The sequence below is a fragment of the Canis lupus genome, chromosome 20, assembly GCF_011100685.1.
Source record: "Canis lupus familiaris isolate Mischka breed German Shepherd chromosome 20, alternate assembly UU_Cfam_GSD_1.0, whole genome shotgun sequence".
NCBI lineage: Eukaryota > Metazoa > Chordata > Mammalia > Carnivora > Canidae > Canis > Canis lupus.
Genome location: NC_049241.1, coordinates 17,737,579 through 17,752,682, shown reverse-complemented (window position 1 = coordinate 17,752,682; position 15,104 = coordinate 17,737,579). Strand labels below are relative to the sequence as shown.

The following is a 15,104-nucleotide window of genomic DNA, read 5'->3' as shown; positions in this document are numbered from 1 at the left end:
TTAAGTGGAATAGATGATGATGATTTTGTTTTAAAAATAGGTATGGACAGTTTTTTACATAAGAGAAATTACTTTGAATTGTTTTCTAGTTCTTTTGTATTTCTCATACTTTTCACCTGGCTCAAGTTCAAATTCCTTGAGAATAGGAATCATGTCTTTTGGTTATTTGGTACTTTCACAGCAGTGAAAAGCATAACATGCATACATAGTAGGTGCTGATAAATGTTATGTGAAAGCATGTCGCCTCTCTGACAACTTCTGTTCTGCACTTGCCCAGATGCCTCTTCCAACACTCTTCTTCCTGTGTGACTCTATTTCTTGTTCAGTCTCTGCTCAGATGTCACCTTGTCACAGAGGCCTTTCTTTACCACGTTTTATGAAATCTCAGTTGCTTCTCCCTGGTCCATTGCTCTGAATGACTTTTCTCCGTTTAAGAAAGAAAACAATGATTTTTCTATGGTCAGAATAAGAAATTCTGACATAGTTTTAAATATAAGCTTAATTGGTGTTATGACAGTAATCTAAAATTTTGTGAAATTAGAAGCTGTATATAGCTAGAAGAAAAATTATGCTTTATCCTGCAGTGACATAAATATGCTTAACATTTAAATTTAACACTTCCCAGGTTTTCTTTGTAAATATTAACTTATTTCCTATTTTCATTTCTGAAGTTTAGAACACACGATAAATAGCATTAAACTTTGAATTTAAATGACAAAAGAAAATAATATACCATTAATTTTAGCTATTTGAAGATCGAAAAAAATCTAAAAAGTATGTAATGTGTGAAGACAATTCAAAATGATATATTGACGGGAATCCCTGGGTGGCTCGGCGGTTTAGCGCCTGCCTTTGGCCCAGGGCGCGATCCTGGAGTTTCGGGATTGAGTCCCGCATCGAGCTCCCAGCATGGAGCCTGCTTCTCCCTCCTCCTGTGTCTCTGCCTCTCTCTCTCTGTCTATCATAAATAAATAAATAAATCTTTAAGAAAAAAATGATATATTGACTGTTATCAGTATACATTTGTTTCTGTAAAAAAGTAAAAATAGCATCAAATTTTCCTAAGATGCATTAAAGAATTAAGGATTTTAATACTTATTTAATTGATATTGATGCTTAGGTGGATATTTAAAAACGTTTTTTCTTTTTTTAAATAACATTTTTAAAAGATGTTATTTATTTATTTGACAGGGAGATAGAGAGACAGAGCACAAGCAGGGGGAACAGGAGAGACAGAAGCAGACTCCCCACTGAACAGTGAACCTGATACAGGGCTTGATTCCAAGACCCTGGGATCATGACCTGAGACGAAGGCAGATGCTTGACTGACTGACAGCCATCCAGGTGCCCCTAAATTTTATTTTCAGTTCACTAAATAATGATAAAACATTTTATACAGAATGGAGTTTTGCCATATTTTTGCTTCTGTCTTCTATAAAGTAGAGATTACATAATTTCAATTTTAAAAATCCATAGAGTAAAATTAACCTGTACAATTTAACATCCTTAAAGTCAACAGGTACAGAGGCCACAAGATTCTGTGGCATGTTTAATTACCAAAACTGACATAGGAACATTCTGATTAAAATATTATTTCTATCTTAGCATTGCTTTTAGAAGATTCAGTTTAGGCCAATATGGAAGTGGGAATGAGAGGGAACAGTTTTTTTTTTTTTTTTTTTTTTTTTTTTGAGAGGGAACAGTTGTGATGATGTTTTGGCTGTATGATGCCTGTGAGAACTTTGAGATTTCCCAAATTGAACTCCTTTTCTAATCTAATAGAAGTCTGAGTATCTTATATTGATGCCAACACCTACTTTACAGAATTGTTATGAAGACCAGAAATACATATCAGTCAGGAATTAAGCACAATGTAGTAGACAACTCAGCACATAGGGACTTATTATCTGATGCATTCATTTGCAAGTTAAGTTTTACTGTTTGCTCATACATGACACTAAATTTAACTCTCTGTCTTCCTTCCTTCCTTCCTTCCTTCCTTCCTTCCTTCCTTCCTTCCTTCCTTCCTTCTTTCCTTCCTTCCCTCTCTCCCTCCATTCCTTACTAAAAACGTCTCACTAATTCAAGGCTTCAGCAATTACTTATCCTTTAGAGGAAAGTGGAATAGTAGCTATTATGTCAGACTTTCTAATAGATATGTGTTAGAGATTGTTCATCTATTTTCTTCCTGTGAAACAGATGTGGTATTATTATCTGCTTACCCATAGCAATATAGGTAGACAGTAAAGATAGAAGATAATACGTGGAAATAGCTTACAAAAATCTAAAATATTTAAATCTGCCTTTTGGTTTTGTACATTTTATCAGAGGTTACAAATTGGTGGCCCTAAGAGGACTCTAAGACTTTTTATTTGGTATGCATATGCAATTTTTTAAGAAGGAGCCTGTGTTCTCCAGCTTACCATAATCTTTACAAGTCCTGCACTTTCAGGCCACTTTGTTAATTTTTATTAATTCACATTTCCATTTGAATTATTACGAAGGTGAAAAGTAAAAACTGATTTGGTGTAAACTTCAAGTCATTACTTTGTGAAAACAAGTTTGATTTAGCAGCTCCTCAAGGTTCTTTTAGCCTATCAACCAGTGTCATATTGTTACTTTCAAGCAGAACTCAGGAAGTTTGTGGACTTGATTAGTAAAATAGACAAAATTACCTCTTTCTTTCCAGCATGTTATTTAATTAAGAATGTAGGCCACAAACCACAGTAGTATTAACAGTACCTACACACCATCACTAAGAGAAGTATTTTTGTATCATAATACAAGTTTTGCAGGTATCTTGAAATATTGCCCATCTTTACTTTGGATTTAGAGTTGTTGAAGCCACTGCTAGACCATGTTGTCTAATGTATCATTCAAAAGCATACATTGCTATATCACAAATATGTCCTAATACTATTTTAATCATTGTATTTCAGAATAATTTGTTTCCTTTGTATCTTTTATAATCCAGTGTGTTTTAGTCTATGCACTTAACATTGTTCTGAGAAGTATCTTGGCAAGAGAGAAACAAAACAAGAAAGAAAACAAAACAAAAACTAAGGCTCTTTTAAAACCTTGTTTCTTTATCTAAAGAAAATACTTATTAGTTCAAAACAACATATGTATCAATTCGGTGCTGTCATATAATAGTTTATTTCAGTGAAAGAAAGCATATTGGAAATTATTATCTCCCAGTTGCAAAATCATTCCTTTAGTAAATGTTTCTTTACTTAACAGCACCTTTCTCACAAACACATTTATATGCACATTTTATCTTTTAACACACTTAGCTAAAAGGAGCACAAAATGGTTTAAAATTATGTATTAAGAATTTATTACACCCACCACCATATTTGCATAGACTTGAAAACAGCAAAATAGCATCGTGTAAAGCACATACAATATGGGTTTTGAAAATCTGGACAAAACATTCGACTGTAAAAATTTAAATAGTATGCCTGGACTTTGATGAGTCTGTTACTTCAAAAATACACAGTTGCTCTCTGCTGCAACTTCCCAATTTATGTTTTCTACCTGTTGGAGTACCAAGCAGCATTTAAACCTTCATGTCAGCTGTGAGTTTGTGCAAAAAAGTAGTCACTCCAGACATACCAGGTGCTTCTCTATGTCATTGGAACGATCAGTGTGATGGATATTCTGTTCTGTGGCTTTCGTCTGATCAGAGTCTGAGCAAGGATTATGCCTCTGCTGAACAAATTATGTTTTTTTCTTACAAGCTTCCTTGAGAACTGATGATCAGCACTCTGATTTTTCAAAAGAGCAGTATGACATTAAAAAATGATCAAACCATTAAAAGTTGAAATACTAAAGGATTTTATTTAAACTCTTGTAGTATTACCGTCCCCCACACCTACAAGGGAAAAAAGAAAGAAAATCGATCTATACGGAGACAGTGTGAAGATATTATAATTTTATATCCCCAGCCTGAATTTCTTTTAACAACAGATCCTATATCATGTCTAAGAGAATAGTAATATTTTATACATTAATAATATTTTGCCTATTAGAAATAATCAATCCATTATGAATCTACCATTCATGTTAGATTATAAAATCCAAATGTGATGATCTTTCTTTTAGCCCATCATTCCAATGCATTGGAATGTTTTATTAGTGAATAGATCCTAGTCAGTATCATAGGGGCCTGAGGAATTGAGACAGGAAAGGAAAGAAAGTCAATAAATAGGCTATACAGTGGCTCAATACCCTTGGAAAATTCTGGAAGAAAGTGTGGGAACCATGTTAGAAGCTGGGGTAGTTATTTTCCAGCTTTCATCTATCATTGGCTTAGAGAGCTACTCTAGAGGCATTAATGCTACTGCACTTATCACATTTTGTGGGTCCCATGCACAGGTAAACAGAAGAGGAAGTCCTCAGGTACAGACTCTCAAGTGATCACAGGATAAGGCCTTCTCTATACCTGCACGACTGATGAGCACAAAGAGGTATTGGGGGAACCTACCGTGCCTCCTATAACTGCCAGAGTAGGACACAGGAAAGACAATTTTTACGTGATTCATAAAAAAGAAACTACATGAGATTAGGAGAGAAAATCTCATAGCAATTCTGAGGAAACTGGACTAAAAATTAAGAAAAATATCTTCCAATGCTTCTTTAATTTTTGCTGCTATTGTGATCATTTAAATGCATTCAGTAGAAATATGCATATTATTTAAAAAAAAAACCTTTTGAGAGAAGGTAGGTGGAAGTTATGGGACAAATACATGCAATGAGGAAAGAAAAAGAACAAAATTGCAATAGTGAAAGAAAGCAGGATGTGCTCAATCTCCCACAGTATTTCAGCACAGAAGGCATGAAACGAAAACCAAGGGCAGATATCTCATCCTTCACTCCCACCATGCAGAATTTACACTGTGAAAATTAACAGTCTTTCGCTTCATCAGAATTAAAATCATACACAATTTGCAGACATACACTCACACTTTGGAAATATATATATATATATATATATATATATATATATATATATGGAAAGAAATTATTCATTTATAGCCTTTATAGAATTATTCATTTTATAGCCTCCGTTAGAAAATGCCTGAGCATTATGGAAAAATTTTTACTGTGAATTAATAGTTTGTTTTAATTCTTTTCCTCTGATTAGAATATACATTCTGAAATCAGGAACTTACATTTTTTTCTCATTTTTTAAGACAATGCCTGTTATATGATATCTATATGTGATAGTTGAGTTGGTAAATTTAATTGAATGCATTAAATGAAGTCATTTCTATAACCTAGTGGCTCTTGAAGGGGGATAATGGGAGATAACCACCCCCCACCAACCACCATTTGTCAATATTTAGAGGGATTTTTAGATGTTGCAGCAGGATGGAGGATGCTACTGGCATCTAGTGAGTAGAGGCTATGGATGATGCTAAACATCCTACATGTAGAGGACAGTCTCCACAACAAAGAACTGTCCATCTCAGAATGTGGAAAGTGACAAGGCTGAGAAACACTGCTATAATGCCTATCACTGTTTGGTCTTTCACATATTCTATTCACATTATAAAATGTCCTATTAGTCAATAACTAGGACACTGCTGTTTTGTCCAATATTAGTCTCAATTAATCACATTTAAAGTTAATTTGATTCATTTTAGAGCTAGTATGTGTACCCAGAATTTGGGTTTCTCCAGAAGCCCAGAACTCAGAAACAAGTAGTCCTACAAAAATGGTTTTTGAGAGGTGATCACTGGAGATATCAGTAGGAAGTAGGGAATTAAAGAAGGAGGGGAAAAAAGGTAAGCCAGTTAATAGTGTGGCATTATCAAGAATTTGCCCAATGTGGGCAACCGAAGCTAAGTCCTAATGGAGAACCCTGGGAAAAAGTATAGAGTATGGCTCAAAGTTATCCCAAATGAAGGGTGAAGATTCTAGGATGCATATCTACCAACTCCCTTTCATCATTGGCTGGAGGCTGCTTTCAGGGGCTTTAACTCTGACACACTTCTGGTTTCCCTCCACTCAGGTTGAGTATACTCCATAACCAGATAAAGACTTCAGGTAGAGAATCATGGATGTTCCTATTAAGCAGCCTTTGGTGTGACAAGGTAAGGCCGAGGGGTTACAGCAGGCAGGAACAGCAGCTACTTCATCATGAAAGGACAGATTTTTGAGCAAATATGAGTTCATGTGGGGAATTGTATAATTATGATGGTTTACAGTGAGTTTTTACTAAAATTTTACTTTTCCTGTATCTGTATTATTACCTTTTTGATGTATTAGAATCATAGAATCACAAAGCCTTTCAATGTGTCTAACCCAACCTCCTCCTTAACTTGGACAAGCAGATACTTAGCTTCATTTTAAGCATTTTAGTCCCACTGATTTCAAACTACTTGATTAATTTAATTGATCCTGATTAAGAAATAGTCTGTTTTCTTATGCATTTTTACCTTTTTTATGGATTAATGAATGTCAAACTGTTCTTGACATGTAGATCTACTGCTTTCAGTAATACCCTGACATTAATTCTTGATTTATTTTTGGAAAAATATATTAAACCCAAAAGAATTGGCAAAATTTTATTCAGAAAATGGTGTTGAAAGTTTCCATATTTTGTGTACATTTATAATTTAAATAATAATGAAAGCCTTCCATTAAATACTCATTCCAAATAGGTGTGTGATACTAATTTATAAGGAAACACAAAATTAGTTTTATAGAAACTTCTAAAACTGGTATAAATCAGCCCTCAATGCAATATTCATCTCTGTCCACACATTATATTAGAGTGTGCTAAAATGTATAAATTTAACCCTGATACATAGGAGCTGAAGGCTCTTTTACATGATTTATGGGATCACTGAAGGATTTATTTCTCCTCCCCAGTCGTTTTTCTACTATCGTCTCAAGATTTATACTATCCAATCAGGTAAAGACCACTTTCAACCCCATTTGAATAACTGCTGATAGGTCATAACTTTTCTAGAAAGGTATATCAGATACTCTAGTGATGTTCTTTGATTTGACAAATCCTGAACAGGAAAAGTTTGGCTGCTAAGATTTTCAACATCAATCCACTCTTCCTGTTCTTACAAGTCTTTTTTAGGTCTCAAAATACAAAAAGGAACTGTATATGTCAACTTCTCAAAAACTGTTACCAAAAAAAAGTTAGAAAGAAAACTGTTTATTTTAAATTTAATTTCAGGAAAGAATATTAATATAGATGATTTTATGATAGTTACAACAATATACTGTCATGCCATAAATGAATTGTCTTTCATTTTAAGTTTATTTCTTTCAAATTTTAATTAGATGTAATATAATTTTTCTGCACAGTTGCATTTATCTCACATTTTATTCACTGCTATTATTTATATCACTCTGTAGAGAGTTAACAAAGGACAAGAACAGGAGATAAAGATGTTTTACACACTCTACATGTTATCTTATAAATATTTTATATAAGGCTGATTTAAGATGAAAAGTTTGGTACTATTAAAAATATCGAAGATGCTATTTAAAACATTTAGATCATGCCATTGGAACTACTTTTCGAATACTTTATGCCAATTATGTTACAGAAGAGATTCTAACACTATGAAAGACACCAGTTTTAATGGTGTTTTACAGAAATATATTTCTTGAAGAATTAATTTATATATTTAGACAGTGAATCTGGCGTGAGTATGCCCTAGTTCCATTTGTGATACATGGATTCCGTTTGGTATCTTTGACAAAGTGCTATAGCAATCAACCTGGTTTTTATTTAGCATTTGAAAGGACAATCAGCCAAATTCTAATCTCAGATGTGTGAACTTATCACATATTTCATGAAATATGCTGCTTTGCAGTATCAAAAATGGATTTGAGGCATTTATGGCAAAGCACAGTACAAGAGAGGCACATGAGGGTGGATGAATTCATTTTCAGGGGATGAACTTAGGACTTTACTCATGCTTTCAAGAACCAAGAACACATGACTTTTATTTCTCTCTTCATGTTCCAGTCAGTTCAGAGAATCTTATCAGTGGGCAAAATACAGAGGCCAACCGCCATGTGTGGGAAGGAAGGAGAGCTGCAAAATTTAGAAGTCCCAGATTACCTGAGAGCTACTCAGTGTACAGATGGGTTGTTTCCCATCAGTGATCCCTGATTGAACCTGCCACTGAATTCTCCTGAATAGCTCTTCATGAATTTCAGTTATGCTTATTTTTACCATGAGTTTGTATACTGCCAAATATGATCACTATTTTTTTGTACAGGCTTTCTTGATTTGAGTCTTTCCCTTCACTTTCTGTACCTCCCAATGAATAAGGAACATCAGGAGGTGGCAAAGCACTTTTAATATTTATACAGTCTTAGTCAACCTTCTGAATTTCTGGTCTTCCATGAATGTTTCCAAAATGTTTCGTCCTTTGTGGCCTCTCCATCGAGACTGAGTGAAGCTTAGATGTGTCATTAAGAGAAGTATTTACTATAGAACTCATATCATGTACATTTTAAGTTTTACATTGTATAACCTGATCATCTATTCTATACACCATATTTCCATTCTATTGTATATAATTATGCTTAGTTAAATGCAGATTTTTGAAAAGTTCTAATGAAATACCCACTTGTCGATTTTTATGTTTTTTCTTTTATTTTTTTTTAAATGGAACTATAGATCTTACACATTATTATTTAACATGATTAATAATAGCTTTTTTTTTAGATGTAGGCTACATTCTCATAGACACTTAACTGTTCTGAAGGAGGCTGCTTTATTTTTAAACATGCAGTTCAATTGAAACTGACATTATGCAGTTCAAAATATATATATTTAGTCCCCTTTCACTTTGAAGAATTACAGTCCTTGAATGCATTTCTTTCCATTATTAAGTACAACTATACCTGAAGATGAAGTCCTGTAGGCAAACCAAATGCCAGCCTTTACTGCACACTACCTATTTTAAGTGGATAATTTAAAACATACACACCCAAATGTATTATCTTTCTTCCCACTTAGATACTGGTTGAATATCTCATCTGCAAGAGAAGCTCAAAGACACATATTTGTTGTGTTTGATTGCAACTAGCCCTTGTCACTTTGCAGTAAGATACTGTGCATCATACAGTAAGGACTTGAAATCAAGGACCGATATGAATGAGAGGGATCAACATTTCCTTCTAGGTGGCTCTGAAGAAGAACAGGATGCTTTAGTCTTAGCCCTGACTCTTCCATTGATTTACTGTGTGATAGGGAAAATTGCATAATTGTTTCTTCTGACATTTTATAAAGGGGTGCTACATCTTTGGGGAATATTTAGAGTTATAGTGTAATAATTTCTACATTTCCATGAGTAACGTTGCCTATAAACATTAAATGTTGGAAAAATTTAATGTTCTGGCTAGACCAAATTCATTCATGAAGCTGTTGTTATAATATTTTTATTATTATTTTTCAGTAATATGTTCAATACGTAGCAACCATGGACCCTTTTAAAGTGTATTAACATTCCTGGCACTTAACATCACCAGAATGAATCTCTGAACATGAATCCTAGTCATTTAACAGTTTGTAATATAAAAATCCAATGTGTACAAAATTAATCAGCAATGGCAGTTAAATGAGCTTATGACTAATAAAGACTCACAGAACATTTCAACAAATAGTATAGATACTGAGTTTTTTGCTAGAATGACATATTTAATATCTTGCTTTCATTGATGAATCCTGCCTTCTCTAATCCATTATTTTGGCCAAGTTTCTTTCAATTTTTATTTAGCGTGACTAAATATTTCACTAGACTATGAAATTTTTTAAATTTATAAACATTTTATTTATTCCTGAGAGACACACAGAGAGAGGCAGAGACATAGGCTTCTCCTTGTGGGAGAAGCAGGCTCCCCACAAGAAGCCTGTTGCAGGACTCGATCCTGGATCCCGGGATCACGCCCTGAGCCACCCAGGTGTCCCTAAACTATGAAAAATTGTTAAATGGTTAGAATTCTGCAAATACTTATTGAGTCCCTACTGTATGCCTGACATTGCAGAAGGTACTGAGTTAGTGCCTAATTCATAAAGATACCCATAAGAAGCCATTCCTGATCTCAGGACCTCATGGTTTATTCATTCACAATCTATGATATGACAAGAACCGTGATTAAAGAACAAAGCCATTTTTTTCAACATATATTTGTTGAGTACTTACTATGTACCAGGTCTCATTCAAAATATTGGAAAGGTGTTGGTGAACAAAACAGACAAAATCTCTGTTCTGTTCTGATAAGGTAACATGGTAGTAGTGGGAAATGGAAAATAAATTGTAAGTATACCTATGAATAAGTGTCATAAATAAGTAAATTATGTAGTATGCAACATTTGACCATCCCCCCCCCTTTAAGGAAAATAAACTTATATTCTGGTAAAGGGACATATTTGGGGATATTTTTAAAAGACTAATATAAGTCATATTATTCATGTTGAATATTCAAATACATTTGAAAAATATGAAATAAGTTCTAGATTGACTTCCCCAAATCTCATACTTTATTGCTACTAAGATGCACATATCTTCACATATTTAGTAGGTGTGAAAACAAAGTGTATCAATTAATCAATAGGATGTAGTGTTCGTTGTCAACTGGGCAGCAGGTGCAGTATAAATTGGCACTGGCTGTGCATGCAGAAACTGGGATTTCATTCATGGTGGTATGATTTCATTCATGGTACAGCCATTATCATTGGCCTTTCAGTTAACACAGCATTAATGAACCCATTAAAGAAAAAAGTATGAATCCTGGTTGTGATTTAAAATCCTTCAATAATTGCTGGATTTTTCCCTTTTACTCATGAAAATAATTATTTTCAAAATGAAGGAGATTTTTTCTGATATTTAAAAGCCATCACAAAAAAGATCATCTACTTGGATTTTACACATGAACATTTCATAATCAGTAGGTGAAAGAGACAGAGACCATCTGCTACAATTAAACAAGGAAGGTTTCATTCAGATAACTAGATAATCCTTATAAGCTATCAGCAGGAGAATCAAAATCAAAAGTCAATGCATTAGCTCTTGTCATTCAGAGTAGTTCAGTGAGGTTTCTGAAGACCAGGTTATCTTTTTTTAAAGATGCATTCTTGTATGATTTGGACTTGTTTCATCTCTACCACTCTGATTTTTTTTTTATGTCTTTAAGTCAATTTATAATAATGTTGTAGTTTTCTCTGTAAATTCCATTATGTTTGCATAGCAACTACTCTGTTCTGCATACCAGGTAGATTAAAATTTTTGACCACTATTATTAGGATGAGTAAATGCAATTGTTTAACAGCATGATTGGAGATAAACAGAAGGGGTGGTGAAGAATTGAATGAATGCCTAAACTCCTGCGTGGTGCCTGTCACATCTCAGTCTCTATTCACTCTTCAGATTCCTGGTCTCTTTTACTACCCTCTTCTTCTCTCTTCCTTTTCTGCTAAACCACACATACACAGAATGAGCAATATTCATCTTAAAAATGCAAAGGTAGGGAACAGAGAGGTTTTTGCTGTACATTTTTGGTCTACTTTTTGGGAAAGGAAAGAATTCTTCCTTGTTACTGTCTTTAGAGTTTAGATCAATTCTTTTGGAGAAAGAAGTACAACTACTGGTAGATAAGTTATTTTAAAATCAGATAAAAACTGGACTTTCAGTTACTATTTTGATTCAATAATGTGGTACTTTTTAATTTTGTGAGCCAATGTCATTTGTAAAAGCATATAAAAATATTATTTATGTACATTATGGTATTAAAAATATTAATAGAATAAATGGTCTACAAACCATATGGTAAAAATGACATTAGTATTTCTAACGGAATTTCTTCTTAAGCTTACTGGTAGACTTTTCTTTTTTTTTTTTTTTTTTTTTGTACTGGTAGACTTTTCTCATTTTGTTACATAATTTACTTTTGTAGTTAAGAATTTTCATGAAAATCTTAGTGATACATTGAAAGATCCATCTCAGTGTTATATACTCTGATATATTACTTCTATGGTATGCCATGTATAACAGGAATTGGAGAACGGTGAAATTTTTAGGTGAATGAGCATTTTCTCTTTAGTTGGCATAATTTCATTTTTTTAAAGACACATTTATTCAGCATCATGATCATACTATTACATTTAGCAATCAACAACATGAGTGCAAAAAAAAAAATCTACATTAAAACCCTTTGTTGGAATGCTTTACACTTTCCACAGAACAAAAACTAAAATAACCTGTTATACAATTAGTCACAAATACAGTCCTTGAGTTTTTTGCCCATACACATGAGTATTGTCTAAAACATGTCTTCTTCGTAGCAGCTAGGCCTGCCACCACTGTGCTTGGCTGAGTTCACAAATCTGTTGTAACCTGTAGCTTCCCTGTCACTTCTCTGGCTCTCCTCTCCTGCTAAGCTTTGTTTCCTGGCAGTAATTAAAACCTTCTGCTACCGCTATAGCTGCTACTGCTGCTGGAACTGCCATAACCACCTTGGTTTCGTGGTTTGGCAAAGTATTGGCCTTTTCGTGGCCGAAAGTATTTGGCCTCCACCACCATAAGGGCCGGAGCTTCTGCCTCCAAAATTTCGTCCTTTCATGGGTCCAACATTTGAGGATTGATTGTTGTAATTGCCAAAATCGTTATGGCGTCTGCCACCTCCAAAGTTGCTTCCATCATTATCAAATCCGTTATAGCCATCCCCACGGCCACCATATCCACCACCACCTCCACTGCCACCGAAGCCACCTCGACCCCTGAAGTTCCCTCCGTGACCAAAGTTGTCATTCCCACCAAAACCACATCCACGAAAACCACCAAAGTTGCCAGAACCACTTTGGCCTCTTTGGCTGCAAGAAGCACTAGCCATCTCTTGCTTCGATAGGGCTTTCCTTACTTCCCAGTTGTGGCCATTCACAGTATGGTATTTTTGAATGACAATCTTGTCTACAGAGTCATGGTCATCAAAGGTCACAAAAGCAAAACCTCTCTTTTTGCCACTGCCTCGGTCAGTCATGATCTCAATCACTTCAATTTTCCCATACTGTTCAAAATAATCTCTTAGATGATGTTCTTCAGTGTCTTCTTTAATGCCACCAGCAAAAATCTTTTTCACAGTTAAGTGGGCACCAGGTCTTTGAGAATCTTCTTTTGAGCTAGTCCTCTTTGGTTCCACGACTCTTCCATCCACCTTGTGTGGCCTTGCGTGCATGGCTGGGTCCACCTCCTCCACGGCGGTGTATGTGACAAACCCAAAGCCTCTGGAGCGCTTGGTGTTGGGGTCTCTCATTACCACACAGTCTGTAAGAATCCCCCGTTGCTTAAAATGGCTCCTCAGACTCTCATCGGTTGTTTCGAAGCTCCAACCTCCGATGAAGAGCTTCTGTAGCTGCTCAGGCCCTTTGGGAGACTCTGACTTAGACATGAGGGTGGTGGGAGGGGAGACTTTAACGATGCTTACTCAGCGGCATCCAGGGGCAGAAAGGAGTAATCTAATGAATGTATCTCAATTTCACTCTTTATATTATTTTTTTAGCTTAATTTAAAATTTCATCCACTTGGATGAAAATATTTTTCTTTCATTGTATTGTATTCTGTTGTGGCTTAAGAAACAAGACACACTCGACTTTACTTGAAAGGATCCCAAAATCAGGGTCATCTTTATAAACATTGGTTCCTTGATGGAAGTTGTATAAAAAAAACAGTTTTGGTGGGGAGCTCATAAGAGGCAGTTAATTATCATGTGAAAATACTATTATGACTGGCATTTTCTGCTTTAGGCTATCTCCTTTACCTGAGTTTTGTTCAAGTAATTTTTCTTAGCCTTTCCACACCTCCACTGGCCATGACGACCAGCTCTCTTTTTTTACATCCATTGTTTTCTTTGCACTTTTTGTCCATTGTTTTTCTTTTCCTCCATTTTTTCTTTTATTTTGTCACCCTTTTATGAGATTCTTTTTGGCTTTCATACTTTTCAGATTTGGCTGTTCATTATTATTAGACAACAAGAGCAAGTCTTCATTTGGATTAACATTCCATCTTTAAGGTTCTTCTTGGCTAGATTTATTGGTGGGGTTTTCTATTCCTTCTCTTGTTGGGATCATTTCAGAGCATTGGCCATGCCTGCTGTCCAAGTGCTGAATATACACAGTGTTCCTGTAATAAAAATGAGAGCCTTTGAATACCAATTTTATTAGCTTACCAAAATGCAGATTCTCTACGCCAATTTTATATAACATGGCATTTGGATACATGGCAGTATTTTATGAAGGACACTACGTGTTGCTGCCAGAGTTTGTATCTAATCTAATGTCTGTGACTGCTATGCCAACAATATGTCTGAGTAGATTTTTAAAAAAACAAATATGACCATTATCTCCAAAGAAAGTGTTTAGTCATTACAGTTTATAATTTACATGATTGCTGAGATAAAATTTGGCATTGGAAACTCTTTCCTAAAAGTTTAACATTTCTGTGTAATTGACACATCTCTATACCATCCCATTTGACTAGAATGAGGTCACTAAAGTAATCACAAAGCCTATAACTTAGAGTTTTTACCATAGTCTCTGATACAATAAGGATCTAAGTTTCATGATAATATATGATGTGGCCAAGTAATAACCAGGCCCATTAATCTTTTATTTAAACTTTCTCTATTGTATAATTATGAATATGTGGCTTTGTTCCTAAATACATATATTTCTCGGTTAAAATATATAATTTTTGGGATTTCAGCTTGATTCCTTCATGTGAAAGTGTGTAAAAGAATTCTTTGAATCAAGTCTAGAATATATCTCTTTTGCTATGACTTTCAACTTCTACTCAATTCCAAAGCAGTTATATTTTTAAAATATTTTATTTATTTATTCATGAGAGACACACAGAAAGAGGCAGAGACACAGGGGAGGGAGGGGAAGGCTCCCTGCAGGAGCCCAATGCGGGACTTGATCCCAGGACCCTGGGATCATGACCTGAGTCGAAGGCAGATGTTCAACCGCTGAGCCACCCTGGCTCCCCCAAAGCAGTTATATTTATAAGGCAAGAGATGATGTGATGAGATACATGGGCCCTTTCAAACGTGTTTCAAGAGGTTGGCTC

General features: G+C 34.8%; 1 protein-coding gene across 1 annotated transcript; it reads right to left on the bottom strand.

The window, feature by feature from the left end:
* Nucleotides 1-12,339: 12,339 nt before the first annotated feature.
* Nucleotides 12,340-13,428, bottom strand: LOC608117 (heterogeneous nuclear ribonucleoprotein A1-like). Its single transcript, XM_038565830.1, is given in 2 exon segments — nucleotides 12,340-12,551; nucleotides 12,553-13,428. Coding segments are annotated over 2 exon segments (987 nt in total). The 3' UTR covers nucleotides 12,340-12,440.
* Nucleotides 13,429-15,104: the final 1,676 nt, after the last annotated feature.